Here is a 27368-nt window from a genome sequence, read left to right on the forward strand (position 1 = left end):
CGGCGCTAAAAACAACCAGAGTGCTGAAAATCCACTGGAAATGCATTGGAACGACATCATATGAAGTGGCTGGAATTTGTAATCTGGGTGTACAGGGAGACAAGCTTAAGAGCTTTCTGTTTATTTTTGATGGGCCTCGGGATAATCAGCTGGGCTCTGGTCCCTGGCCCGGAGGGAGCAGGGTTGGAGCAGCAGAGCCACTGGAGAGAGAGAGCTGGGCTGGCAGCAAGGGGGAAGGGGGCCGTGGGTAGGTGCCAGTGCCCCGTGCAATAACAGCCCGTCAGCTGTGTTTATTTAGCGATAAAGTCACTAGATTGTTATGTTAAAAAGAAGCCAACAACACTGGTCACCGGAGCAGTGTCCTGAGTTCCTGTTACAGCCCTTGGCTCTGGCTGTCCCCAGAGCTCAAGGTGAAAAGCAGTGGCAGGACACAAAGCAGCACCGGGAAGGGAGCTGGTGCATCCCTGGAAATAGCCTGGGGGGCAGAGGCACGCTGGTGTGGTGGGCCAGGGTTGTAGGGTGACTGATGAGCTGCAGGGCTGTGACAGTGGGAAAAGGGTGGGTACAAAGCCTCACATCCTTCAAGTGTTTCCTTGCCTCTCATGGAGATGCTTTTGGTCTCATGAGGCACCAAGCTCGACATTATAAAAAGCCCATGAGTTGTTCAGGGCTGAGACATGCTCACGGTAGGGTGACTGTCCTCAGATCAACTCAAGGACAGGCTGTCCTGAACTGCAAGTTCAGGGAGCCAGAGGCACAGACCAGCCAGCAGAGGTGCAGCTCTCTCTCTTCCTCCCTGAATGAGAATTAGGATGGGCCTTATTGCAAAAATGTGACACTGCTGACCGAATTGCAATTTATTCTTGTTTTTCTGTTTGATAAGGTTTTTTGTCAGATGCTCTGGGTGAGGAAATGAAAACCAGCATCCTGACAAACCGGGGGTGTTGTTTCAGTTTTGTTTCATATATTTGTTTTCTCAGGAAGGAAATGCAAGGTTAGGATATGTGCCTTGGCTCTTGCTGCAGTTTCCTAATTTTTTGTCCGTGTGAGTCTGTGGCCAGCGCTGCTGTGAGGGATGAGCCCGTGCATTGGGGCTGCCCGTTTGGGGTGAGAGGGCCACTCCAGGTGCTGCAAAGTGCCATTTAGGGAAAGAGGGGGGAGCAGCCATGCTGCGTTTGCTGTCAGAAATGCTCTTTGTCTCACTGACCCCGTTTGTCTCGTGTGTGTTCACTGTTCCCCAGGAGTACCTAAGCACCACACTCGCAGCCCTGCGCTCTAACCAGATCCTTACACTGAAGGTTTGTGGGGAGCACTCCGAAGGGACCCACTTCTGATGCAAAGGCTCCAGGGTGCAGATCCAATATTGCATGCTGCCTTCTGGAAAAACTTCCCAGGGCTGGGTGGAAGTGCCTTCAGATTTCTTCTCCAAAGTCTCCCACTGAATTGCACCTGAACCCATTGCAGGGTCTTGTCTGGCCTGTTTTCAGGACTGGTTCTCTCCATTTTTCTCCTTATCCTTTCCAGCATCCTCCCTCAGCTTCCCTGTAAGCTGTATAATATTTCAGATACCCTTCAGCACTTGAGCAGCCAGGCAAAGCCGGCTTAGCTGGCTCTCCTGAGCTAAGGGGCCTCCTGCACTGTCTTTTAGAAAGGGGAGGTTTGCCTTTGGATAAAATCAGCCCAGCTGAATTTCCAGCAGCGCAGCTTTTGGAGCGATAGCTTGTGGCTGTCTGGATCAGAGCATTTGAACACAATGATGCTGCAAAATTGGGTTACCACTTCTCTTTGCAACAGGACTGGGTCCTTGCTTTCACTGCACACATGAAGGACAGTGTTTAAAGGGAAGAAAATGTGCTCCTTGGATGTATATACGGTTTTTGTGGTGGGACACCTGCGGGCACACCTCTGGGATCTGAGTGCACAGCTCACGTGGCACATGGGCACGTTTTTGTGCCCCAGCACAGAAAGGCTCCCTCGTTTCTCCCTGTGTAAACCAAGAGCAGCTTCAATGGAAAACTGATAGGAACAGGAAAGTGGATCAGGCCAGAGCAGCATTCCTGGGCCTGGAGCCGGCATGGTGGGTGCCAGGCTGACAGCAGCGTGCGTGCAAGTGGAAACTGGATACAGCAAAAGGATGAACAAATGCTCATGAGCTTTAGTGCATTTGATTTCTGTGTGTCCGGGTCAGCTTTGTGCCCCAAGGCAGCATTCCTGGCTATAAGCAGTCAGAAGGTGATGATACTGTTGAGCAAGGAAAAACAAAGCACGGGCTGCCAAGGCAATGCCGTGCTTCAGAGCCCAGCTCCCTTGGCCATGGTGCTTGGTGCTTGTGTCTGCCAAGTTAGGTGAAGCAGGCCAGGACCTCTGTGCTGACCCCAGCTAGCCTTTCTCCACTCCCTTCCACACCTGGAGGAAGGGTGAGACCTGGAGATACGCTGGGTTTCTTATCAGAGAAGTAGAAAACTGCACTTGGAAAACTTGGAGAAAATTGTTATTCTGATAGTTGCCCCAAATCTGATGATGATGGGAAGTTAAGAGAAGCAGTCCCATCGCCAGACACCCTAGCAGAGCTGGAGTCTTGCAGTGAGCACTTTCTAAGGACATGAGCACAGCAAAAATCCCCCGGGTAGGTTCTGTTTCGGAGCAGAGGAAGCTGGGAAAGCTCAGTGCACTGGGAGCTCTGGGATGGTGATCAGGCACCCCACACCTGCTGGGTGGGTGCCCCTGTGAGCTGCTCCGAGGTCTGCCAGCAGGTACCCACCCCGCTCTCACGCCGGGCTTCATTTTCATGGCAATCTCTCTGTTTCCCCCCTCTCTGTTCTCTCCCCTGGCTGCTCTCTGACTCTCCTCTTTTGCCCTGCGACCTTCTGGTTTGATTTCTTCAGCTGTTGCCTCTCCTCAATTCCGTGCGGCTGGCTCCACCTCCGGTCATAAAGAGACGCACTTTCCAGGTAGATTTCTCCTCCTCGTCGCCTGTTTCTGAGCTTACCCCAATGCTTGCAATTCATCAGCTTGCTACCTGTCTTTCTTCCCCTACAGAGGGCTTTCCAAGAGTTTCAGGCAGAGCTAAGGGACTTTCTTTCAAGCAGAGGAAATCTTTTGATGTGATAATGTTGCTAAAAAGAAATGCAGCGAAGCCAGTTTTTTGAACTAAAAGAAATGGGCCATGAAGCTGTTCTTGGGGCTGTCGACAAGCAGCCTCCTCCCTTAAGGAGTCAGTTCCTGCATATTCAATCTCCAGAAGAGGTTGGAAGCCTCTTGCTGAAATACATCTAATGTCTGTGAAATTTAACTGAGATGAATGAATAGGCAAAGCTTCTTCTAAGGGCTAGTCTAGTCTGAGGCACTTGGGGAAATGTGTTTAAATAAGCTCTTAGAATGGTTTCATTAGATCGCATTAAATCTTTGTGTAAACACATTTATTTTGGTTTCCAGGGCCATAATTCATGTTCAGTTTATTTTGGGAATGAATTCATAAAGTGAATTACGGCCATATGAATAGTGAATTAGAGTGTCCATAGTCAGAGTTCTTTTAATGAGCCCACTTTATGCTCCCTCATTCCACCCATCGGGATTAGCTTTCCCGTGTGGACAAACTGCTGCAATTACCCCGCTGAAAGTGTGCTGGGCACTCTCTATTAAGTAGCTGGGTTTTGTCACCCTGCTGCCTGTCCAGGCAGTTGGATGCTAGCAGGGAGCTGCAGGATGCAGGAGACCTTTCCCACGAGGTGCCTGCTGCTTGCCCAGCGCTGGACAAATCCTGACCTTGCCACTTGAGCCCGCGGTTTCAGTTCGGTTTCTATCGATTCAGCATTCGCACCGCACAGAGCCCCAAGGATTGCGCTGCTTGCCCTTCAAAGTGACAGTCTGGAGAACCAGGCCAAGGACTGACCTCTTGGGAAGGCTTTGAAAGCTGAAGTTCCTCTCCAGGATGAAGTGGGAAACTTGAATAGCTGCCCTACATCCTGTCGTCAGCCTGGGCTGCAAATTCCCTCTGTCCGCAAAGGAAAACTTCACCGGAGAGTTTTGCCGTGATCTGTTTTGCCTTTGCCGTATTCATCCCCTAAATGCAGCACGGTGTGTTCTGCTCCTCCAGATCTGCCAGCACCAGGCAATTCCAGGAGCCCAGTGAATGAATACGAAGAAAAAAGCAGTGAGGCTGCACAGTGGGTGTCAGCACCAGCTCCTGGAAGGGAGGAAAATCCTGCTCTGAGCACGTCAGCAGGAGTGCTTTGCCCGAGGGCTGGGGCTCAGCTGAGACATGGGCTGAGTGGGGTCCTCCGTGAGGAGGCTGAGCAAGCATTGCTGGGGTGCAGTCAGGGTGGCTGGCTGGTGTTTAAAAAAACTGAAAAATAGTTCCAGTCGACAGCTAAAAATACAGAATGACAACTGAGGAAAATGACACCTGATCTCCCGCTTACAGTATCGACTTACTGTCCCACTGAGCTCTGTGGGGGTCCTTTGTGCTGCGCACATTAACGAGACTATAACGATGTGGTAATAACACTTGGTGTGTTTAGGGATCTGCAAGGATGGGCACTCTCCTAGACAGAGCCTGCTGTGCCCAAGGCGGCCAAGTGAGGGTGAGGCAAACGGGACTTTGGGTGGGCTCCTTCCAGCCACTCCCTGTGCTCTGCCCAGCGCCCCATTCCAGCACCATGCTGCATTTCAGTGCCCTAAATCTGGGGCGTGGACCGGGCTGGCAGAGAGCAGCTGAGGTGGGAGAGCCCCCTTTGCCTTCCCATGGTGCACCCAAGCTATGGGTGTTGTAAGATGCAGTGGCAGGAAAGCTTCTGAAGCTGGAATGAGAGGTCAAGGCAAGAGGAAATCTAGAAATATATCCCAGCGTCCTCCCAACATCTTCATTAGATCCAAATTACCTTCCGTATTTAAAAGCTGTGAGAACATTTACAAGGACAGTTGAACAGCACCGAGTGTGGAGGATAAGGAAGCCTAGAGAAGAACCTGCATTCCCTTGCAAGGGATGAATGAAGATACACTTTAAAAATGGGGAGAAGCAAGGGCACCCCTCGTGCCTGGCCCAGCAGGCTTCCCAGCGTGGGCTGAGGGTTGGACAGTGAGGCACAGGAAAAGGGCTGTCGCTCCACATATGACCCAGCTTCTCGTGAGCCTGGCCCACGTGGTGGAAATTTTCTTTTAAATAGAGCTCATGGCAGAAAGGATGAAATTTGCAGCTTATTACTTTCATTTATCATTCTAAATAAAGCAAACATCCCTGTATCTGCGTGTTTTAATAAAGGCAGCCAGGGTAAACAGCGCACTTGGTAGGAACGCGGGGGACGGATTTCATGCATTTTCCTCCAGCGTGTAAGGCTGTGGAGAGGATAAATGCAGCGGAGACCCAAGTGCACACCCACTGACTTTTAACTGAGAAACAGCCACGTTTGGTTTCTATCTTCCCGTGGATCCACCAGGGAAAGTTTCTGAGATTGAAATTTTCAGAATTCAGATTCACTAGCAGTAGGCTGTCGTGGTGTTTTATCTAGGGAGGTGAGCCTCATAAGCAAACAGCTTAGCACGGGTGCCACAGTGCCCTGGGAGCTCGCTGGATTCATCAATCCTAGATCAGCAGTCTGGTATTCAAACGTGGTGCTTCCAACCCACTGTCTCCTCCGTGCCGCTCGGTGCCACGTCCAGGTCCTTTGGGCCAGATGACATTGCTGAGGCATGAGCCACAGCCACCAGTGGCTACTGAGGGGCCTGGGGAGGAACTGGCTCAAACAGCTCCATTCCAGAGAGCTGAAAATGGCAGGTGGCTCAGCAGGCACTGCCTTGTTAAATCTCAGAAAAACAGGCTCTGCCTGGTGTACATGGGCCTGCCTTGGCTGGGCTCCAGGAATGCCATGATGATCGTGTTATTTTCTTCTGGTTTTGTGGCATTTCTACTTTTGGTCCTTGGCAAAAGAGAGGGAGTGTTGTCCAACAAATATAGTATGGGGGAAAAACAGGCTGAGGTAAGACACTGCAGCTCTGCCTGCAAGCGCCAGTGTCGTCACGGGAGGCTTTGCTTCACATGTGACTGTCAAGTGCTTTGGAAAACCTCCTCAGAGACTCGAGAGATGCTGGTCCTTGACACATAAATTTTACTTGACTGGCTCAATGAAGATAAAGGTCTCTTTGGACTGCTCTGTCATCAGTGGATTCCTTTAGAAGGGAGCTCTGACCAGGTGGCCTCAGATGTCTTTGCAAACCACTGGGTGCTGGCTCCTGCTCCCCAGCTGTCCTTGGCAGGGCTCTCCATCACTCTTGGAAACTTCTCCTGGCAGTAACCTGGGACTTGCTTCTATCTCCTCTGCTTCAGTCAGCCTGGCCTGCCTTAGGGTGGTGGTGTGAAGGCTTTGCTCTGCCTGCTGCTAACTCTTGTTTTCCGAACTGCAGGGTGAACAAGGACAAGCAGGGATCCAGGGCCCCCCGGGGCCCCCTGGTCCACCAGGGCCCGCTGGACCAGCCGGACCCGAAGGAATCCCAGGACGTCCTGGGCCAATTGGACCCCCTGTAAGTGCTTCCCAAAACCCAGATCCCTCTGCTTCCCCATCCCCTAGGGCACAGGCTGTTTCTTCTGGCCCCTGTTGCTTCTAGTGAAGCTGAAAAGGTGGATGCACGGAGAGTTACAAGTTCCAGGGAAGGAGGGGAGTGAGAGGGAAGGCAGAGATGTGAACTGGGCACTGCTGCTATCTGGACACACAGTGGGGGACTCCGGGCTCATTTCCTCCTCCCCAGCCCCTGCGGATGGCCCCGGGGGAGGAAGTAACACGTGGGGTGTAATTGTCGTGCTCCCTGCCACCCCTTTGAAGTGCTGTCCCTGTCCTGGCAAGCAGCCGAGGAGGGTGGGAAAAGGAAACCCCGTTTATAAAATAATGCCACTGCTGAAAGGCAGGGCAGAGGACAGAAAATGCTGCTAATGTACCTCTCTTGCAACAGGGCAGAGCGGGAGAGCCTGGAAAGCCTGGCAGAGATGGAAAGGTGGGTACCAGAATCCAGCTCCCTTCCTGGGAGCTGCAGGGGCAAACGTGGCACGCTGGCTCTGCAGCCACTGCGGAATGACAGGAGCTTCCATCTCAAAGAGTTTTCAAAGCCTGCTAGAAGGACAAGCAAGTCTTGTCCCTGGAGGCAAATCCACCTCTCCACACAAAATCCAGGGGTCAGGGATCCTGTAAGCACCCTCATTTCTCTCAGAGAGATCTTCATCTCTCTCTGAGGAGCCAGGGACAGGATGGCTAAACACCTGAATTGCCAAAGCAGGCAACATCAAGGGTGGTATAGGCATCAGAGCATATGTAGAGTGGTTTTCCTTTCCTGCCTGCTCACAGGCAGCTCCTGCATAGATATTTTGTTTATTTATATTTACACACACGTATGTCTGGTATGCTTCATGGTTCATATCAGGTAAATTGTTTGGTTATTTCTCATTAGAAGACACAAGTGGTTTGTTTGTTAATATATTCTCTCTGTTTAGCTTGCCAGAGGAAGCTGCAAATGCCTGATTTATTCCAGAGCTGCAGTGGGCTGGGAACAAGTTTCCCAAGCAAGCCAGAGAAACAGAAAAGATTCTGGAGCATAATGCATAAGGCCAAGCAGCCTTTTAGTCTTCAAATTCAGCAAGAACAAACCTGGGGGGATGGAGCACTATGGGCATGAATTTATTTGGGTGTGTGGACTAAGATATCTCCACGAAGAATAGATTGGGGATCTTTGAGCTCACCAGTGTGAATCTCTAAGGGGTGTTTGGAATCAAACCAGCCATCACCCTGCTCTCCATGCAATGTCTACACTTTCCAACCCCAGTGTCTGTTTTGATTTTATCCACAGGGCTTACCTGGGCCTCCTGGACCAAAGGTGAGACATCTCACCTCACTTAGAGGTGTAGGAAGATGATGAGCAGAGATTGACTCTCCTGGCAAGGACAGATGTGTGCATTTTGATGGATGGAGGAGGAGGGGTAGAAGAGGCTCCATCAAATAGCTGAGGAAGCTTCCTAACCCAGCTCAGCATGGCCCCTGGGGCCTGGCCTGTGTGCTGACTCATGGGTTTTGTCCAGGCAACACGTCTGAGTTGCATCTCCACTGAGCCAGGCACGCCTCATCAGCCCATCTTGCAAAACTGTTTGCCACACACAGCTTTATTGGCTTCTTCCATTCTCAAAGCATTTCCCAGTGCTTCAGGAATGGATTTTGCAATGCTATTGTTGACTCTGCCACGGTTTCCCATTTATTCACTTGCCAAAGTGCGAGGGAGGGGGTGGTGGTTGTTGTTTTTCAGCTGCAGCCACCCAACCTAATTAGTTTTTATCTGAGATATGTAACCAGGGTGAGGAGATAGGAGCCAAGGAATTGGGGCACAGAGCTGAGACATGTCACCTGTCTGCCAGGGCTCAGGCCAGTGCAGGTAATGCTAACCTGTGGGTCTGAAGGGACAGGAGCTCAGTGGAATCACTCTGAGCAAAAGGCAGATTTTTCCCCGTGGAATGCTCTCCCATCCTAGCAATACCCCAGGGGAAAGGGCAGAGATTTGTCCCTCTCAGGCCAAGCCTCATTGTCTTGTGTCTTTTTGCCTTTTGCAGGGAGACACTGGGATTCAGGGATTCCCTGGCAGAAAGGTAAGGAGGGAAGCTGCAGTGTTGTTAAATGAATTAAGTGCACTGATGCTTTGTGGAATCATGGCTTCAAATCCATGGACTGTGCTGGAGCCTCCTGTGGAGCTCTGCTCCTGCTGGGTTTGCAGCAGGCCCACAGATTCCCTGCTGTCACCTGTGTAAAGAGAGCCTGGACCCAGAGTTATCTTCAACTCTGCAGCAGCTACAGGACAGACATCTGGCTGTGCCTCTCTACACCCACTTCCAGGCTGAAATGCATTTCTTGTGCATCCAGACCCACATGGGAAGCTGGAAAGGGCCAAATCCCTCTCTGGGATACAGGAAAGAGTCAATCCTGCTCCGAGTTAAAAGGCAGAAACTGGCAATGCCCGAATGCCTTCAGCAGCAGCTGATTAACAGCAGGGCTGTCAAGCCTGGAGGGCGTAATGAAGAGACAGAGACAGGGGAGAGACACAAAGGAAGATCAAACGGGAGAGAGGGAATGAAGAGATACTGCTAAAGAGATGTCAGCTGCAGAAGGGGAAGGTGAATGTTCCCAGCAGGAAGGAATCCTGCCTCCCCTGTTATCTCCACCTAGCTTTATGGGTGCTCTGCAAGCAAAATGGCAAGACCTGAGAGCTTTTTAATTAGCTCTGTATAAACGGAGAAGTTTTCTGTTATGTCAGGAAGTGGAAATTATAGCCCCTGCAGACCACAGCCCACTCCTGCAGACAGACACAATTTATTGCCCCTTCTCCCAGTGAACCATTGGATTTTCCATTAGGAGCCCATCCTGTTGTGTGTGTGCAGCGACCTCACAGCGAGGGCCTCTCCTGCCAGCTCCTCTTACATGAAACAACTTGTCTGGCTAATTCACTTCCGAGCAGAGAGCCCACACTGATCTTGGGAGGATGAGCCCAAGGCTGTGACCTTGCTCTGGGAAAGCTGGAAGGAATGGATGAATGTAGGGGACCAGATCCTAATGGGAAGGGAAAAGAAGGCTAAATGTTGAGGGAAGTTAACCTCAGATACGATGTAAGATATGGGACTGCTTCCTTCACTCCGTGTATTTCATGCACTGAGTGGTGCTCCTCTCCCAGAGACCCAGGGGTGGGCTGGTGTGTGTAGGACATCCCTCTCAACACCTCTGCTGACCTTCCTGGCATCCCACAGCTCCTTTTCTTGCTGCTGTGTTTGCTTCTTGCACGGTTTTCTGAATTCTTCTCTTCCTCAGGGTGAGGTGGGCGAGTCAGGCCTGCCCGGTGCCCGTGGCCTCCCTGGAGCCTCTGGCCCCAAGGTAACCCTTAAACTCCAGTCAGTGGGGGCAGAAAAGTGGCACAAGCCTGTCCTAAAGGGACATCCAAGGCCAGGGGCTGGAGACAGTTCTCTAGAGCCTGGAATGAACCACGTAGGCAGGAACACTTGCTCCTGTGTGAAGAATCTGGGCGATTGTTGGCCAAGGTGATTCCATGCTGCCCTGAACCAGGACCTACACAATCCCCCATTAAAGAATAAAACTGACCCAGCCTTTACAGGCTTTTGCACCAGGGCTGGGAAAATGAAGGTACTTTGGGCCATGAAATGTTTGAATGGTTTCTACACCCTTATCGTGTAGAAAAGAGTTTTTTTGGGCAGCCCCCAGCATCCACTCCAAGGACCTGAAGTGCCTTTGCACCCCCTGGGAGGGGAGGGAGGGCTGCAGCCAGTGCTGGGCTGCTCCCACCTTGCTGTGAGGAGAACCAGAGCGCTGGGGTTGCATTTGTCACACCCCTCTTTTGGCTACTTTCTCTCTTGCTGTTAAAATTGAAGTGCTTGCTTGGTTTCCCTTTATGCTCACTGTCCCTCTCTGTCTCCCCCCTTTCTCTCTCCTTTGCTGGGCAGGGTGAAAAAGGGGATGCTGGCATTAAGGTAGGCACGACAAATACGTTTTTCTAACTCACAGTAGATCACCTGGGAGATGCTTCTCCTTGGGCTGATGGATTGTAAGGGGAAGCTGTGTCCAAGGCAGCTCTGTGGGGTGTTTGATGGAGTGCACATCTGTGCTGTGATTAACCACAGACAGGCACTCCGAGCTCAGGCCTTTATCCGCTCGGTGGAATTCCATCCTTACCAAAGGCATTTCTCTGACTATGAAGCTTGCTGGTGATTTGTTGCATCTCTCTATTTGATGGGCTAGGTTGGGGTTTCCTCATAAAATCTGGTTAGCTGACGCATCAAATCCGCTCAAACTCCCCGATTCAGGCTGAGGTTTGGCACCAGCTTTCCTGTCTGTTTCTGGACACTTTTAACAGGCTCATATGGTCTCTGCCCAGATGTTATCTATTTGACTGAAATTTACTGTACCCATATATTTAAAGTATATTACTCAATGCAGACCGTGCTTAAAACATTACAACATTGGCAAGTGTTCATGGCAGTCAGAGCACACTGTGTCATGCCATACATCTTAGACATTGTGAGGAAAGACTGGTCCTGTAATATTGGGAAAGGCATTAACTGTGACACGTACATTTCAAGTATTTAGTGTGTGGCATGCAGCTCATCTATCCTGCAGCACATACACTTTCTATATCTTTTCCATCTGGGTAGATCACTGCTTGAAGAGAGAAAAGGCCCCTTCAGAGCTTAGCAAGGATGCTTTACTTGGAGTTTAAAGAAATGTTCTGTGGGCATGCAGGGCTCATAGCTGAATAGAGCAGCAGTGATTGTCTTCCTACAAGAAAACAATACCTCCTCAGAAATACTGCAGTGCATGTAGACTCCAAAGGTTCCCTGTGTCCATCTCCACATCAGTGTAATTCTGTCAAGCACAAAGGTACTGCTCCTGTTTGCACCAGTGTGAGTGAAGGTGGAATTGCACCCAGAGCTGATGTGTTTCCAGGGCTTGGAGCTTGCTGCTCTCTCAACAGCAGGTCTCCCATTAAGCTGAACTGAAGGACTAAAGCCAGAGTGTGGCCTGGGAGGGAGAAAAGGCTGAAAGGAGAAGCTGTGTTTTGTCCTTGCTTAAAACCCCACGTTTCACTGCTAGCCCTGGGACGCTGGCTTTGCTCGTGCCCGTGTACAAGGACCAGCCAGCTCTTCATGTTATTGACAGTAACAGTCATTCGTTACTGTCAAGGTCACTTTTCTCTTGACTTCCTTTCTCGTTGCTCAGAGGAGTTGAAAAGGAAGTGCAGACACATTCTTAAATCAGCAGCCAGACCTCACCCAGCAGCAGCTCCCGAGCATCCCACAGCACAGGCCTTTGTTGTCTTTGGAAATTGCTTCTTTCCGTTGTCCTCCCACCTTAGAAGGATTGATGGGGACTCTGGAAGACTTTTAAATCTTCCAAATTTGGATCCAATTACCTTGACTAGATTTTACCTTCTCTTTGCCTTGAGGAGCCCTGGACAAACACTATGATTCAAAGACTAGCTGTAGTGGCCAATTTTGAATGGGTTATCACTGCTTTGGCTGGCAGTGAAGAATATCTCTGGCCCGAAGAGGTTTCCTAGTGTCACACAAACCCCTTGTTCATTTAACCACCTCTCCCCACCCAGGGGCAAGTGCAGCACAACCTAGATTGTCTCTCAGCTGTCTTTTTCTGTGGCCACCGTTTGTACTTTGATCGTGTAAGGACCTAAATCTGTGTCTCAGGAAGGTCATTAGGCAGTGATGTGATCACCCGGGCCACTTAAATGAGCATTTGACTCAGTGCCCCCAGATTGTCACATTCAGCTTCACTGATGTTTTTCTTACTTTTTTTCCTGTTAGATCCATAGGATAAGGCTCTGGGGAAAGAGCCATGAAGTGCCCACAGCCTTTCTCAATAAACCCCTGACAATTTGCCTCACAGCAGAGAGCAAAAGGAAGGGTGTCTGTTTTAATTGGCAGCTAATGAGCTGAGCAGCTGAGGCATCATTGGCACCCGGTGGGGATAGAGCTGCTCACACCAGGTAGAGGAGAGAGGTGGAAGGGAAAGGTGCAGCCTAAATCTTCCAGAGACACGGGGGAGATGCTTCCTGCTTTGCTTTTTTGCAGGATAAAATAATGAACAGCTCTTCAGGAGGGCAGTTCTTCTAGGAAAGTCTCCTGGAAGGGGAATTACTGTCACAGACTGGGCTGCCCTATGGTCTCTGCAGACAGGGTGGGTGTCTGGGTCTCACTTAAAAAAGACAGGGAGCATAGTTGGAAGGAGAGAGAGAGAGAGAGAGATCCACGTTCTCCAATATAAAGTATTCCTAATTATTGCTTTGCTTTTCTTACAGCTGAAAATAGGGTAGTTAAGTAGGCTGTGTAGGGCAGGAGGTGCCTGTATATTTATGATACTAGAAGGTGTTTTACAAAATATAGTTCACAGGGTGCTGTAATTACAAAAAGTCCTTCTTTTAAAAAGCATGTATGTATATCCTTGCTAAATAGCCCTTCCAAGCAAGGACTGAACAGCCAGAACAAAATGACAGCAGCAGCATGCAGGTTGCCTGGAGATGTTTAATTTTCCAGCTATGAGCAGACAAAATTCAGGCTAAGAGCCCAAGGCAGGCCTTGGATCCTCTGTCTCTCCAAATAGGTTTGTTCATCCCAGGGTCAGTGCAGGCTGAGTGCCTCCCTGTGCCCTAGAGCATGCTGTGACATGGGAGGTGGCAGCAGGGTCACTCCAGTGGGGTCAGTCCTGCTGTAAGGCTTGAGAGGTTCCACTGATGGGAAATGGCCCAGCTAGGGCAGTCAGGTGGGGAAAATGGTTCCTCATCACCTGTGCCCTGCACTCTCCTCGTGGAGCCCTGGGAGGACTCATCTCCTGTCTCTTGCTGTCTTTCTCTGTGTGTCTTGCTCTGCTTCCAGGGGGAGAGAGGCATGCCAGGGCTGCCAGGAAGACATGGCTCTAAGGTACCTTGTAACCAGAGGAGTGATGCTTGTCTGCCCCACTCACCCACAGCACTCGACTGCCCCTGATGCACAGGCATTTGTGTGTGTGACTGTCCTCAGCTGAACTATTTATGCTGCTAAATTGCAAAATACAGGGCCTCATTTATGGAGGCAGTGGTGGGGGAAGAAGTGTTTTACAGAGCAAATGGCATGCCCGGTCTGATGCTGACTTGCAGCATCAGGATCTTAATGCTTTACACCAGTGAGAGCAGCCAGTTGCTGATGTTTGGTAGGGAATTGGTGTTTTGTGAATCGGGCTCCCAGGTTGACCACTGTTAGCCCAGCTGGGACAAGCAGGGCTGTCCAAGTGGGAACCTGGCCTAATGCAGTGATGAATCAGGGTCAGTGTGTGTGTGTGAGCAGCCCTGCATGTCTGTGGATTGCAGTTTGAGGGTAAATACTAGAAAATAACACGATCTGTGTTCACTGCTGTTTGATGGCTGAAAAACGAGGAGCAGGCATCCCAAGGCTCTGTGAGGGCCTAACCAAAGCCACTCACTGCACCTTATCCCTTTCATGACTCTAGCCTGTGTTCACTAAAACCTACTGACCCTGAGACAATCTGGAATGCTTTTTTCCCCTCCATTTATTGCATAGAATCCCTGATCTCCATCTTCTGTCCTTGTGTTTTTTAGCTTTTGTCCCCGATTTCTGTTTCAGAAAGCTGAGAGGTATGATCCTGCTGCTCTCTGGCTCTTTGAACTTTTCCAAGCTTTTTTTTTTTTTTTCACTCTGAACTTGGCTCCCAGTCCTCCTCACTGCCTCATGTGCTACATCCCAACCTCTCATATTTCCCAACTTCTAACACCACTTCACTCCCTTCCCCTCTCTTTAGTTATCCCCCATATTTGCTTTTTTAACTGCACCTTTTCTAACCAGGACCTAACTAATGCTAACACAGGGGATACAGAGATTTCAGAGCGGATGGTTGATAGGGACAACCTGCTTTTTGCATCAGTGCTGTCGAGGGAAATGTGACAGTCCCGATGGGAGCAGCTGCTCCTGAGGCTCCCAGGCACCTGTCTGGGGTGGCAGGGCAGCCTGTGCTGTGCCGTGGCTTGCTCTGTGCTGCAGAATGACACCTGAATTGCAGTGCTGGGAAGTCTGGTTTTTTTTCCCCTAAGGTGTCTGGCTTCAGAGCTCTCCTGGAAGCATTTTACTGCAGGGTTTTCCTTCTGTGGTAAAAACAGCAAGGCAAGGCTCTGGGGTATGAGCTGGCCTTTCTCAGGATGCTCGAGCTGAGCTCAAGCCTTGAAGGCGGGGGTTTGGTCCTTGGTCTGTCTTTGCATCCCTCGGTTATTTGACACTGTTCTGCTTGTTGGCCTTTGCTTCACTTGCAGGACTAAAACCAGGGGTGGCAGGGGTGGGGTGTAAATCCGTTCGTCTTGTTGGGTTGTGCTCATGGTGCCTGCCTTTGGAAGAGCTTTCTGGAGCCCAGAGCCACTGCCGTAGGTGAACGGCTGCTCAGGGAATGAGGACTTGTGCTGTGCGGTGTTACAGCATTACCTCTGAGCTGTGGAAAGGAGAAGATGTGGGTTTTTGCATTTTTAGTTTCACCCGGCCGATGCTGTTTCGTTCTGAGAAATTTCAGTTTTAAATCATTCCTAACGAGGTGTTGCTGTCTCTGCTCTCTGTGCCAGGGCGCTCCAGGGATGGCCGCCGCAGGGATGAAGGTCAGTTTTGCACTGCAATGCCTTGAGCTGGGCACGGGCTGGAGCTAGAAAATGGTCGGAGAGCTCCCACTGATGGGGAATATCAGAACTGCCGTGCCTTTGGCAGAGGTACCAGACCTGTCTGCGGTGAACTCGGGTCAGCGCAGCCTCCCCCAGCTGCACCCGCAGCCTCGCCCTTCTCCTGGCAAAACAGAGCAAGGAGCAGCAAAATCCTTTGTGCCAGCACATGAGTCTTGCCTTGCTCTGCTCTTTTGTATCTGGCAAACATCTGCAGGTGCTGCAAGGTGGTTGCTCCATCCTGTGGAAGCCACGAGTCTGAGGTTTGGTGGTTTCTTACAGAAGCCTGGCAGCTGGCTAATGAAGATAAAAGAAGCCCCAGGCACAAAAATATGCAGCTGAAGCATTGTGATGCCCTTACTTACCAGCTCAAGGCCCCCATAGATGAATGTTCTTTCAGTCTGATAGCTCTAGGAGGATTTGTACTCTCTCCTCCAGGTGAGTGAGTTCTCACTCTATTTTCCTGTCTCTTTCTCACCAGGGCGAGCCTGGGACTCCAGGAGAAAAGGTACTCTCGGAAGGTTTTGCTCTGAGCCTGCACTTCTGCTTGGTTTGTGTGGTTTTCCCCCTCCCTGAGCAGCTGAGGGAGCTGAGGAATGTCTGTGTGCTTCCCAGTGCCCAAATCCAGGCCCAAATGGCACCTGCCACTCTGAGTAAGATGGTAGTAGGATATGGTGATACCAAACGAGAGAGGGACCAAATATTTCCATCCTCCTGCTCGTGTCTGTGTCAATGGGAACACCTTCCAGCTGCTTTCCTCCCTACTCCACAAGACACACAGGGCACGCTTTGCTTAGGAAGCCCCTTCCCTTGTCCCCCTTCTGCCTCCCAGTACTTCTGTGCCTTGCCATGTCCCTGTCTCAGTGCAGTGAGTTCCCGAGGTGCCCCATCCCTCTCCATCCCCGAGCAGCTGGCTCCTCTTGCTGGAGGCCCGCTGGCTTGCGTTCCAGCAGGTGACAGCCGTCTAACAGACACGTTCTCTGTCTCTTTTCTTCCCCACGAAGGGAGATTCTGGAGTGCCAGGGAGGATGGGCCCCCCAGGTTTGCCAGGGAAGAGGGGGCAGCGGGTAGGACATTGTGTGTTTGGGCGGGGTGTCCTGGCAGAGCTGAGCTGTGTCCCTGCGAGCAGGAGCTGCTGTGTGCTGCATTACCGTGCTTGTGGGGGGATTATGTGTCCTTTGCTGGCTCTTGCCCCCTTGGTGAAGTGTGTTTGCTTGCAGGAGGAGGAAGGAGGGGGGGGTTTGGTGGCAGGCAGGGCAGCATGAGATGCCTGGGATGTAGTCTTGTCCCGGGAACGATTAAGGACAGTGCTGCATCTCTCGACTCCAGAAATAACACCCTAAACAGGGATTCAGTAATCTGAGCCCCTTCCTCAAGAAATCCACTGCTTTGCACCCTAGTTCTGGCAGCACAGGATGTTTTCAGTAGCTCTTATGGACACGTGTATTCCAAACAGTCCTTGAATGAAAAGTGGAATACCAAGGTGGAATCAGGGGGATTCTGGAGCAGGATTAGGAATTATATTTTTACAGAAACCTCCAATGCCAAACTTTTTTCCTTGGGTATGAGGTCCTGAAAATGTTTTCCCTCTTTCCAGGGGAAAAAGCACTAATTTAGCAATGTGCATGCTCTGCCAGGGAAGGAAAGCTGGGTGGGGGGGAGGCTTACAGGTGGCTGGAAGCCAAATTACCTTGGAGAAAGGGGTCACTGCACTCTAAAATTGCCCGACTAAAAGATTGCTGCTAGTAGATTATTTTCCAGGGAGCCACCAGTGCATGTCTGCTCCTGGAGCATTGATGCAAGTCCCCTGCATGTCAAATGTGTGCCCCTGAGCAGCACCAGCCTCTGCAGACCAGCAGCAGGGCTCTAGGAGAGAGCTGGGCACCTGTGGGGGGAAAGAGGGTTTGAATTGCTCTGTATAATCTGTACAAGTTGCTGAGTCTTGGAGCTGTGGGGATGGCATCTAAGAACACACCTTTCCCTGGTGATGCATCTGAAACATTTCTTCAGGGCAACAGAAACCTCCAATATCTCTCTCTGTCCTGGCAAAATGCAGACTCCCAAGCAGGACATTGTATCTGGAAACCATGGGTTTAGCAGCTGGGTGGATTGGTCTGAAGAGAACTTAACTTCAACATAAAGACCAGTAATTGAGCTCCAATATTTAAAATCTGGCCCAGGTGTCATGGTGAACTGAGCAAAGCCACTTCACCAAGGGAATGCTGGATGCTCTCCATTGCTCACTGCCCCTGGCATCCTCTGTGCTCCATGGTGCCTCACACAGCTCAGCCTGCAGCTCTCCAGGCATCATCTTACACCATCAGCTGCTGCCTTTGCCATTTTTGCCACTCCTGTCTTCACTGCTTACATGAGCAGTGCGTGTCCCAGAGCTTGGCTGCCAGCTGAGGTGCTGCACTGCTTGGGGTTTTTTTGAGAGCATGATGAGTCTGGGATTTGGAGCTGGGGAAGAGGAGCAGGGCATGGAGAAAGTCCTGCACTCCAACTAAAATTCACCCTGGGCAACAGCTTCTGTGGGGATATGGATTAGGGAAAGCCTGTGCAGAAGAATTGACAGGGAAAAGTTTAGCAGACCGGAGGGATAAGGAAGATGCACAGGGGGGAACCCTGGATCCCTTTCCCATTCTCCTTCCTTTGGACAGAAATGGCAGTCATGTGCAGAGATAGTCAGAAGGACAGGCAAAAACATGTAATGTCTTGAGCTGGTACTGCTCAAGGAGGATGCCTTGTCTGTGCCCAAAATAAAATCCCCAGGGAAGGGAAAGAGGGTGTGAAAGCAGGAGCAGCTCACGCTTTTGCTGCTCCTCCAGGATGGAGAGCCTGCAGAGTCAGCCTTGACCATGTCTGTTTTGCCAACAGGGTGAGAAGGGACGAGCTGGTGACCCTGGGCTTCCTGGACTCCCTGGCCCAAAGGTTTGTCTTTTTCCTGAATTTTTTTTTTTTCTTTTTTTTTTCTTTGGGGAGGGGGCTACTCTCACCCCTTTTCCTCCCTCCACCTGTGCACAGCTCACACGTTCTTTGCTGACTGTGACAGTGTGATCTGCACTGCTCAGCTGAATGTCATCCTCACACAGGGATGTGAGGGAGGGACACCAAAGATGCCTTTTTGTAGGAATTTCATGCCTTCATGCAGTGAGGGGGAGGTTGTGGTCCTGGGAGCAGGAGCACAGAATCGTGTCCCACTAGTTCCCCTTTAAAAGCATGGCCTCGGATGTAAGGTGCCATTTCAGCCTTTTCCTGCTCCAGGATCCATGGCTGATGAGGAGATGGGCTTTTGGGGAGCTGCACTGCTGTGCTCTGAGTTGGAGCAGTAGCTTTGTGCTCAGAGAAACCCAGGGCAGGTCAGATAAAGCTAAGCCCTGAAACTGGCTTTTCCTCTGTGCTCTGAGGTTTTCAGATAGAAATCACACCTTCCAAATCAGGCTTGCACAGGCTGCTTTTTCTTTGGGAAAGGGGACAGTGCAGTGAATGCCAGTGGCCACGTCAGGAAGGGATGAGGGTGTAATGGCAAAGCTTTCCTGTTACTGCCTTATTATCTGCCCTGTTCAAAGCACATGGTGAGTCAGCTGAGAGTGGCTGATGACTACAGATCCAGAGGGAGACATTCCCAAAAAAGCCATCATCAGGTGCTTTAATCAGCTCAGTTTCAACACAGTGTTCAGAGGGAGGCTGGGGGATGAGCCCTGTCCACAGGCAGCCTTGTGCAGCCAAAGGGATGAGTGTGGCTGCTGGCAGGGCTTCACAAGGAGCCTCAGGCTGGACCACGCTGTCCTGGTTCCTGGCTAGCTGCTGCCTCTCTGGGCTATCAAGAGTTCAGCTGATGGACCTTGTCTTGGCCACGTCTCTCTAAGCCAGTAGATGAGGTGCAGAGTCTGAGCTGAGACATGTGGCTTGTGTTCTTCACAAACAGGGAGAGAAGGGAATTGCTGAGAATTCCTTGGTGGGAGTTAAAGGAGAACCTGGCCCTCCAGGTCTGCCAGGACCCCCTGGACCAAAGGTGAGTGACTTTTCCTTCACAAAGTTGTGTGTTGTGAGGGACTGTGCCCAGCACAAGGTGTGTTGGTTGTATTCATCTGTGCCCACCTCTGGGTATCTGCTGGAGGGATATCAGGTTCTACAGAGTGTTTTAGTACCATTGTTCTATATGCTGCAGGTGAGAGAGTTTGTGAACTGTGTTTGGAAGGAAAATTCCCTTCTTGTGCTCAGATAACTCCCTCTAGACTCTGTGAGAAACCAGTCTGAACACTCCCTCTGCACTGGGTGGAACAGAAGGGTGCTTGGTGGGGCAGTTGTGGCAGGAGATTTGGGCTACCCGAGGAGAATGGTGCTTGGCTGGTGCAGCTCTGCAGCTCTTCCTCCTGGAAATGTGAACCCAGCAGTGAAGTTGCATCCTCTCAACACAATACAAACCCATCCCTTTCCCTTTCTCTTCCTGTCAGGGAGAAGCTGGTGACGTTGGTCAGCCTGGTGCTGCAGGATCACAGGGAGAAAAGGTACAGAGTGCTCTTGCACGACCCAGCTCTGGGTTCTGAGGTTCAGCGGCTGCATATTTGTTCCTATGTGTGCAAAACTTTGCTGAAAAGGAGAATTTTAAATCAAGCTGTGTAGCCAGACTGTTTCAGAGAACCAGCAGAGTTGAATTCCTGGAGTTGAAGAAAGTGAAGGGACAGGCTTTGTTAAAACTGTGATCTTCCTGTTTCAGGGGGAACGTGGTTCACCGGGAGACCAGGGACCCATGGGGCCCAGGGTAGGTGTTCCTTCACTAACAAAGAGGGTCTAAGGGCAGTGGGACCACACTGACAGTCCAGACTGGGTCTTGCTGTCACTAAAAGTACCCACAGATGGGCAGTGGCTAAGTTTGAGGTGTGCTGTTTCTCCACTCCGTATCCTCACCCCTACATTAGAGGAAAAAATTCTCCCAGGCCATCTCAGGGTGGCTCATTCATTGCAGGAGGTGGGTTTGGACATCCCAGTCTGCACTCAGGCCCTTGACCTACCAGAAAAGGGCAGCAAGAGGGTGGCTGCATGCCCACATCTAAGAATTGGTCAAACAATCCAGTTCCTGCATTCTGGTTTGGATTTCACCTCTTCCCAGACTGCCAGCTTTGATGGTCACGACATGGTGACCATCATGGCTCTACAATTCTGTAGAATCTCCTGCACTGCAGAGGCCTTCTTTAATAAATGAAAAACGGGACACTCGTGAAATGGGCCTCTCTGAGCCCCCTTTTTCAGAGTGCACCACCACAGCTCTGAGCACCCCGAGGGAAGGGCAATCCCAGCCCCTGGCTGAAGACCTGGTATTTTGCAGGGCCCCAAGGGAGAGCCTGGCAAGGATGAAATGATGGACTATGATGGGAACATCAGTGAAGCTCTCCAGGTGAGCAGCTGCCCTCCTGTCCTGTGAGGTGACTGCTGGATGCTTTACTATTTCCCAAGGGATACAGACAGGGGAACAGTGTAGATCTGCTTAATCTGAGTTTTTAGTTTGGTTTTTTGGTATTTTTTCCCCCTCTTGTAAATTTTGTAAGCTCCTTACTCATTTGGGCCAGTGTTACATTAGTGGGGAACAAGTAAACTCCAGGAAAAAGCTTAATTTTCTAATGCCTGTTTTATTTTTTAACTTCAATTTTCTTTTTTTCTCTCTTTTTTTTCCGTAGGAAATACGAACTTTGGCCTTGATGGTGAGGTCCTGTCTGTGCTGTGGGGTTTTACACAAGTAGCCATATGTCCATCCTAAGCAGATGGCCTGACAATTTAGGTGCAACTCAAACACTTGGCCTTTGCCATTGGGAGCTAAAGCTGGGGCAGCTGACAGCTGAAAGAAGAGCTCCTCTTGCCTTCTGATCTTGGCACTTGAATTCTAATCAGGACTTTCATCTCTCTGCTTTGAGAGGTCATACATGCTGCTCAGAACAGGGAGTGCTCAGAAGGAGCAGGGAAGAGCAACTCTTCATTGCTCATCTTCCCGAAAAAATATGATCTTAGGAATCCCTTGGAATATTCCTCTGTGATTTCCCCTTAAACTTAGGAGAGGTGTTTGATTTCAAAACACAAAATTACAGACCCTGTTGATAATATGAAAATAAATTTTTTTCTTTACCTAGGGACCCCCAGGACGTCCAGGTGTGGCTGGACCTCCAGGGCCACCAGGACAGAAGGTATTGCCTCAGTTCAGCACTTGCACAACCTCAGGGAAACACAGGGGTGGTCCAGGCAGAATTCCCACCCACAACTCTTCCCAGTGCTCCTATATTTTCTGTACAGCACTATCAGACTGTCCTGCTGTCCTCTGCCACTCCTCCTCACACACAATATCCTGAAAATCTCTTTTCCCACAATGATAATGCCTAATCTGAAAGATGAAGGATCCTTTCTACTTGCCCTCCCCTTCAGGAAGCAGCTTGTGGGAACCAAACTGTGGGATTGTGTTGGCTGGGGACTGCATGACTGCACTGGGGCTGTGAGCTGGCAGTCAGGATCAACAAGATTGGGAAAATTCTCAGGCAGTCACATAATGTAATGTTTCAACAGGGGTTTCTGTGTTTTTTGGGGGATTTTTTGGGGGGGGGGTGCGCTTTTGTTTGTTTGTTTGTTTGTTTGTTTTTTTAATTCTATGACTGCAGAAAAACCCAGGGGTTTCCATACTTTATTTTTGGTGATTATGGAGAAAAAAAATTTGCCTTTTTCATGCTTTTTTTTTTTTTTTTTTTTTCCTGGGAGTATTCCATGCAGTCTATTTCTGCAATGCCTGCCTTTTTTCATCACACTGCCCCACGGGAGGAGTCAGAATAGCTGCTTTCAAACTGCCCAAGTAACAATTCTGTGTTTCAGGGTGAAATTGGCTTGCCAGGTCCTCCAGGCCATGATGGAGAAAAGGTGAGTCACGACGCTCTTCCTTTACCTGATCTTACCTGGAGTCATCTCTGTCACTGACATCACACAGTTGCTTTTCCCACCAGGGGAAAAAAGTATTTTGCTTCACAAAAAGGAGCATTAGTGGTTTGCCCATGTCCTAACATTTGTCATGGCAATGCTACTGTGTCCTGTCTCCAAAGGCAAGGAAGGGATGAGCAGTACAAGGGGCTCTGGGCCAGGCAGGAGTGGCCTTACTCTGCCTGTAAATGTGTCACTTTATGTGCTGTGAATTTCATTTAGGGACCACGTGGCAAGCCTGGAGAAATGGGCCCCCCTGGCCCTCACGGATTGCCAGGAAAGGATGGACCCCCTGGAATAAAGGGAGAGCCAGGCAATGTGGGGATCAGAGGAGAAAAGGGCGACAAGGGAGAGCCAGGACAAGCAGGCTCACCGGTGAGTAAATCAAAGCCTCTCCGAGTACTGGTGGCTGCCCAGCTCATGGGAAAAGGCCCCAGGACTCTTTGGATGCCTCAGAGCCCCTGCAAGGTGGGTGAAGTGTCACAATACAGGAGATCCTGGCACGTGTGGCTGTCCCCAGGTGCCTTCCTCAGCTTGCTGCCTGGTGTCATGCTGGCGCTGAAACGCTGCTGGAAGCGAGCAGATGTGAGTGTGAGCCAGGAGGCTGAGGCACCAGCACACCCCTCCTGGGAGGGCAGCAGCCCCTCACAAGCCAGCCCTAGCTGGGGCAGAGTGCCCAGCCTCCCAGCTTCAGTCTGTCACAGCCTCTGTGTCCCCAGCACTGCTCAGGGGGGTTATGCAGAGATTTCCTGCCTCTCTGTGGGATGACCAGGATGAAACTCCTGCTGTCTCAACAGCTGGCTGTGAGGAGTGATTCCTAGCACGGACTCCAGCAAACTGCATAACCCTGAGCAGAACTTGGAGGCAGGAAAGCAGTACCCTGTCCCCACTCTGGGGACTGGGACAGGGACAGGAGGGTGTTCAGCTGTTTGCCCCTCCACTTTGAATACTGGAGAAGCCCTGCATTTCCCTGGATACCTGGTGGAGGTCCGGGGTTTTCAGAGTACTCTTGGCTCTTGCACTGATATCTTATATGTCTGCTTGACTTAGTCGTGCAAAACTCCACAAATCTTTCTTGATCTATAGGGTCTAGATGGCCCCACTGGAGAGAAAGGTGAACAAGGTGACCAAGGGATTCCAGGACCATCAGGATTGCCAGGGCCCATTGGACTTCCAGGACTGACAGTAAGGATGGAAAAGAAAAGGCTGCTCTTTCCTGCTTGGTAAAAAGAAAATAGCATAGAGCAGCACACGAGGGCTCATTCCCCAAAGTGCTGAGTATCCTGGGAGCCTTTGTTAGGTGTCACAGAATGTCTTCCAGGCCTCCAGCAGCAGCCAGGGAATGTGAAACACATGGTCTGTTCCCACTTCTCCTGGGGGAGCTGCTGCTTGCCAGCACATGGGTGGTTCCCAGGCAGCCTCAGTGGAGGGAGACTCCAAAGCACAGCTGGTGGTGATGGGGTCTGCTGTTGTGTGCAGGGAGAGAAGGGTGAGCCTGGGGAGCGTGGAGACAGAGGAAATCCGGGAGAATCGGTAGGTTCCTGTTCCTGTGCTGTGTTCCTTCATGATCTTGGCAGTAGGGGAGGGATGATTTGGCAGCGGTGCTGCTGGAAACTGGCACAGCCCCCTCTGGTGACACCCCTTTGCTGAGGACAGCAAGCCTCATGCTGTGGGGCTGGATCACCAGCCACCTCTGGCTCCTGGTGCCCTCCTTTCCCTGACACAAGAACAATCAATCTGTCTCACAACCACCAGTCAATAAGGAATGCCTAGGGAAGAACAGATAAAAAATGCTTTCCTCAGCATTTGCAGTAAATGCATTTCCTGGCAATTATTTGCATGTGTGTATATACACATGTATTTTCTTTCGTTTTTTTTTTTTTCCCCAAAGGTTTGGGTGTTTTTGAATTTGCCTTCAAAGCTCACCCCTAGCTTTGGAGTGCCCTGCAGCAAGGAGTCCCACAGGCTATTGGCACACTTGGAGCCAGACACCTTCTTTTCCATCTTCTACTCTTTGACCCTATGCCTCCTTGTAGGAATAGTCGTAGAATAGTGGATCTTTCTTTGGAAAAAAACCTCACTGCTTTCCCTCCTCTTAAACATCTGCAACTTTTGCATGACCTTCCCCTGAGTCCTGCTGCTGCTTCCCAGCCACTCAGTCCTGGATTGCTGCTGCTTCCTAACACAGTCCTTTGGGGGAGTCCAGGCTTCCCAGGCTGGTGGAGGAGCTCTGCTGCACCCTCTGTCCTGTCTCCCCTCTGAGCAGCCCCACTCTGTCCCGAAGGGCAGCACATTGACTGTGACTTCTCTTGCCTTGCTTTCCAGATATCTGGGCCCCCCGGACCCCAAGGCCCTCCAGGACCTCCAGTAAGTTCTGAGTGATTCACCTGAGGAGCAAGGCACTGGGAATGGGATTAGAGAGGCAGTGGCTGGGGAGGATGCTGTATGGAGAAGACAGCCACAACCACTGCAGTGTTGAAATGGGAACATGCTTAGTATCACTTCCAAACCCACCCCCAGGGTGGGTCAGAGCTGCAGTGGGCTGGGAGGGCAGAGAAAGGAGGTTTTATGTTAGTCTGAGATGAAAGGGAAGACAGTGGTGAGATGGGATGGATGGGATTAAAGGGATCAAGTGCAGAAATTGTCTTTAATAGCACACCTGGCCCTCTGCCAGGGTGTGCTTGGCAAGAGGCTCCTCGTTGGAGATGAGAACTGTGCATGAAGTGCCCACTACACAAATAAAGAGGCCTTTGGGCTGAGGGTTCGTGGCCCAGAAAGTGAAACTTTTGTACTGCATGCCTAAGTGGGATACCTGGAGTTTAAAGCCCATCCTGGAACATTACTTATATCTTGTCTCTCATCCCAAATGCAGGGTCCTCAGGGCGTTCCTGGACCCAAGGTAAGAGTCCAAAATATTACACACTGAAATTTAACAGAAGTTACGTGTCCCAGGTGCTAAGCTTCCCTTTAGTAACAACTCCCCAGTAAGAGGGTAAATCCTTCTGGATATTTTCTTGAAGGGAATGGATTAGCAGCTCTCATTTCAGGACCCAGAAAAATGGTCATTCCCTCCAGTTTTCACCCGGAGAAGTGGGAATTCACTGGTCTGTGGAATTCTGCCCATGAGAACACAGTTGAAATCTTTGTCTGGAGGGTGGAGGTCTGTACAGTGTGATGAATGATCTGTCACACAGTCCCAAGGAACTGAGCTCTAGCTAAAAATTAGTCTTAAAATTGCCCCGTACATTCTTCTGTAAAGCACTCGAGAACTCCACCGTCCTTGGTGGTGAAAATATTTCTAATCTCAGCCTGCACTCCTGGCTTGCCTGCTGTAAAACAGCTCCTATACAAAAAATAGTGGAGTGGAAATGTTCAAGAAGAGCTGCATCTTTCTGATGATGCTCTGGGCAAAGACTGGAACATGTGCAAAGCATCTTAATTCTTCTGCTTATCCTTAATGTTTGGCCACCAGCATTGTTTGAGCACTAAAAGGGATGGATATGTTTTTAAAAGCCTTATGAGCAGGAATGAGGAGGAAAAAGTTTTGGGTTACATTTTGAATGTAAGAAAGAGGAGTATTTTGTTTAATATTGCTTTATAGTTTTTAATACAGAATTTAAAAAATACGGCTAGTAAAAGGCTGAAATTTTTTTTTCTGAAATGTTGGAACTGATGCCTTAGCATTTTACAGAAGTATTTCCAAACATTATTTCTGTATGATTTTTCTTCAAGGCTTATAGAAACGTGTCATTCACTTCCAGCGAATCCACATCCTAAAATGTAAACTCATTGTATCGGATAACTTCTGGTTATTTATATTTATATATAAATATATATACAGCAACAGCAGCAGGGAGAGCAGCACTGGAGAGAGCTCAGTTCTCCTCTGACCATCCTTACCCACAGGGCCTGAGTCTCCTCTTATTGCCACTGAGTTAAAACAAGTGCTCACTCGAGGGTAATTTGAATGACAGTGGTTTTCTTCAAATTAGGCTGAGAATTGGGCTAAAGCCCTAGTCTGGTGCCTCTTGTATTCCCTGTGCTATGCAGCACTCTCTGAAGGGAGGAATGTTTGTTATATAAGTGCTGTTACGGTGGGTTTATTTTCTGCTCCATCCTTCCTTTAGGGGGAAGCAGGGATTGATGGAGTGAAAGGAGAGAAGGGTGCCCAGGGTGAAAAAGGAGACAGAGGGCCACTGGGATTACCCGTAAGTATCCAGGAAGCAAGCAGCACTTTGTGAGCCAAACTTAATATCAGCTGTAAAAAGATCCCTCAATAGGAGACGCACGTGGGGATCTGGTATGTCAAGTCAGAGAAAGAGATGGTCTATAAATAACTGTGCCTTTGCTTTTCAAACCCAAAGCCTCCATTTCTGTACTGAGCCTTCAACTTCTAGATCTGTTGAATAGATCAGTGATCACTTTATTTCCTCCTGATTCTGGCAGGACTGGGAAAAACAAGCAGTAGCTTTCCTGAGGGTTCTCTGCACTTCAGGGCAAGACCAGGAATCCAAGTCAGAGATGTGGAAAGAGAAACTCCTTCCCCAGCCATTTGTCTCCCGGGCTAAGCTTTGTACAAAGCACGGTGGTTGTTAATGCAAGCAGCTTCTTTAACAGCTGAAACATTCCTGTCCCTTCTGCCATGGGATCAGTGCTCCCCCTGACCCAGCGTGTCCCTGCAGTGTGTGGGCTCTGTCCCATTAGCCTGGTGTTAGAGCACTGCTTGGCTTAGCCAGAGGAATTGGGACACAGTTGCAGGAGCTTTACATACAAACCTGATGATGAGTTGGTAGTAGCTTAGTCCCACCCAGTCGTTTCACCAAGTTCTCTCATCATAAAAAGCACTGGTGGCAAAGTAGACCTTCCCCAAATGTTCTGCCTGGAATGAACACTGCAGGGTGCATCTCATGTACTGTGTGGCTTTGTCGTCCTGTGTTCCACCACCCAGGTCCCTTGTCCCTGACTCTGGCTGAAATGTGCGTGTCTTTGTTTGTAAAATGTTTTCCTCCTTTAGTTGTGCTGAGCAGTAGTTCCCTTCTAGAGCTTGAATGAGTCCCCTCCAACTCCAGGCACTCGAATGAGCCCAGCATGAGTGCATTCCTTAGGGCTCCAGGCAGAGCCAGTGGGGAGAAAAGGATGCTTTTGGAAGGCTCAAAGACAAGGGATTGTGTCTCAGTGAAGCAGTG

The 27368-nt window shown here is 50.1% G+C and overlaps 1 protein-coding gene across 8 annotated transcripts in view; it reads left to right on the top strand.

Annotated features, from left to right (window-relative positions):
• Positions 1–27368, top strand: part of LOC106857331 (uncharacterized) — a 54976-nt gene that overhangs the window by 15381 nt on the left and 12227 nt on the right. Inside the window, exons 11-35 of one of the 8 annotated variants that reach the window (XM_088168691.1) lie at positions 1242–1298; positions 6400–6516; positions 6943–6984; positions 7831–7857; positions 8582–8617; positions 9828–9890; positions 10475–10501; positions 13415–13459; positions 15139–15171; positions 15710–15736; positions 16233–16295; positions 18106–18159; positions 19157–19243; positions 19686–19739; positions 19949–19993; positions 20558–20626; positions 20907–20930; positions 21354–21407; positions 22081–22125; positions 22405–22557; positions 23269–23367; positions 23662–23715; positions 24508–24549; positions 25055–25081; positions 26310–26390. In XM_088168691.1, the coding sequence (XP_088024817.1) occupies positions 1242–1298; positions 6400–6516; positions 6943–6984; positions 7831–7857; positions 8582–8617; positions 9828–9890; positions 10475–10501; positions 13415–13459; positions 15139–15171; positions 15710–15736; positions 16233–16295; positions 18106–18159; positions 19157–19243; positions 19686–19739; positions 19949–19993; positions 20558–20626; positions 20907–20930; positions 21354–21407; positions 22081–22125; positions 22405–22557; positions 23269–23367; positions 23662–23715; positions 24508–24549; positions 25055–25081; positions 26310–26390 (1425 nt within the window). Of the gene's footprint in view, positions 1–1241; positions 1299–2885; positions 2952–6399; positions 6517–6942; positions 6985–7830; positions 7858–8581; positions 8618–9827; positions 9891–10474; positions 10502–13414; positions 13460–15138; positions 15172–15709; positions 15737–16232; positions 16296–18105; positions 18160–19156; positions 19244–19685; positions 19740–19948; positions 19994–20557; positions 20627–20906; positions 20931–21353; positions 21408–22080; positions 22126–22404; positions 22558–23268; positions 23368–23661; positions 23716–24507; positions 24550–25054; positions 25082–26309; positions 26391–27368 lie in introns of all 8 variants that reach the window. The other 7 variants (XM_088168692.1, XM_088168693.1, XM_088168694.1 and 4 more) reach the window with 7 other exon arrangements.

The sequence above is a fragment of the Sturnus vulgaris genome, chromosome 8, assembly GCF_052056855.1.
Source record: "Sturnus vulgaris isolate bStuVul1 chromosome 8, bStuVul1.hap1, whole genome shotgun sequence".
NCBI lineage: Eukaryota > Metazoa > Chordata > Aves > Passeriformes > Sturnidae > Sturnus > Sturnus vulgaris.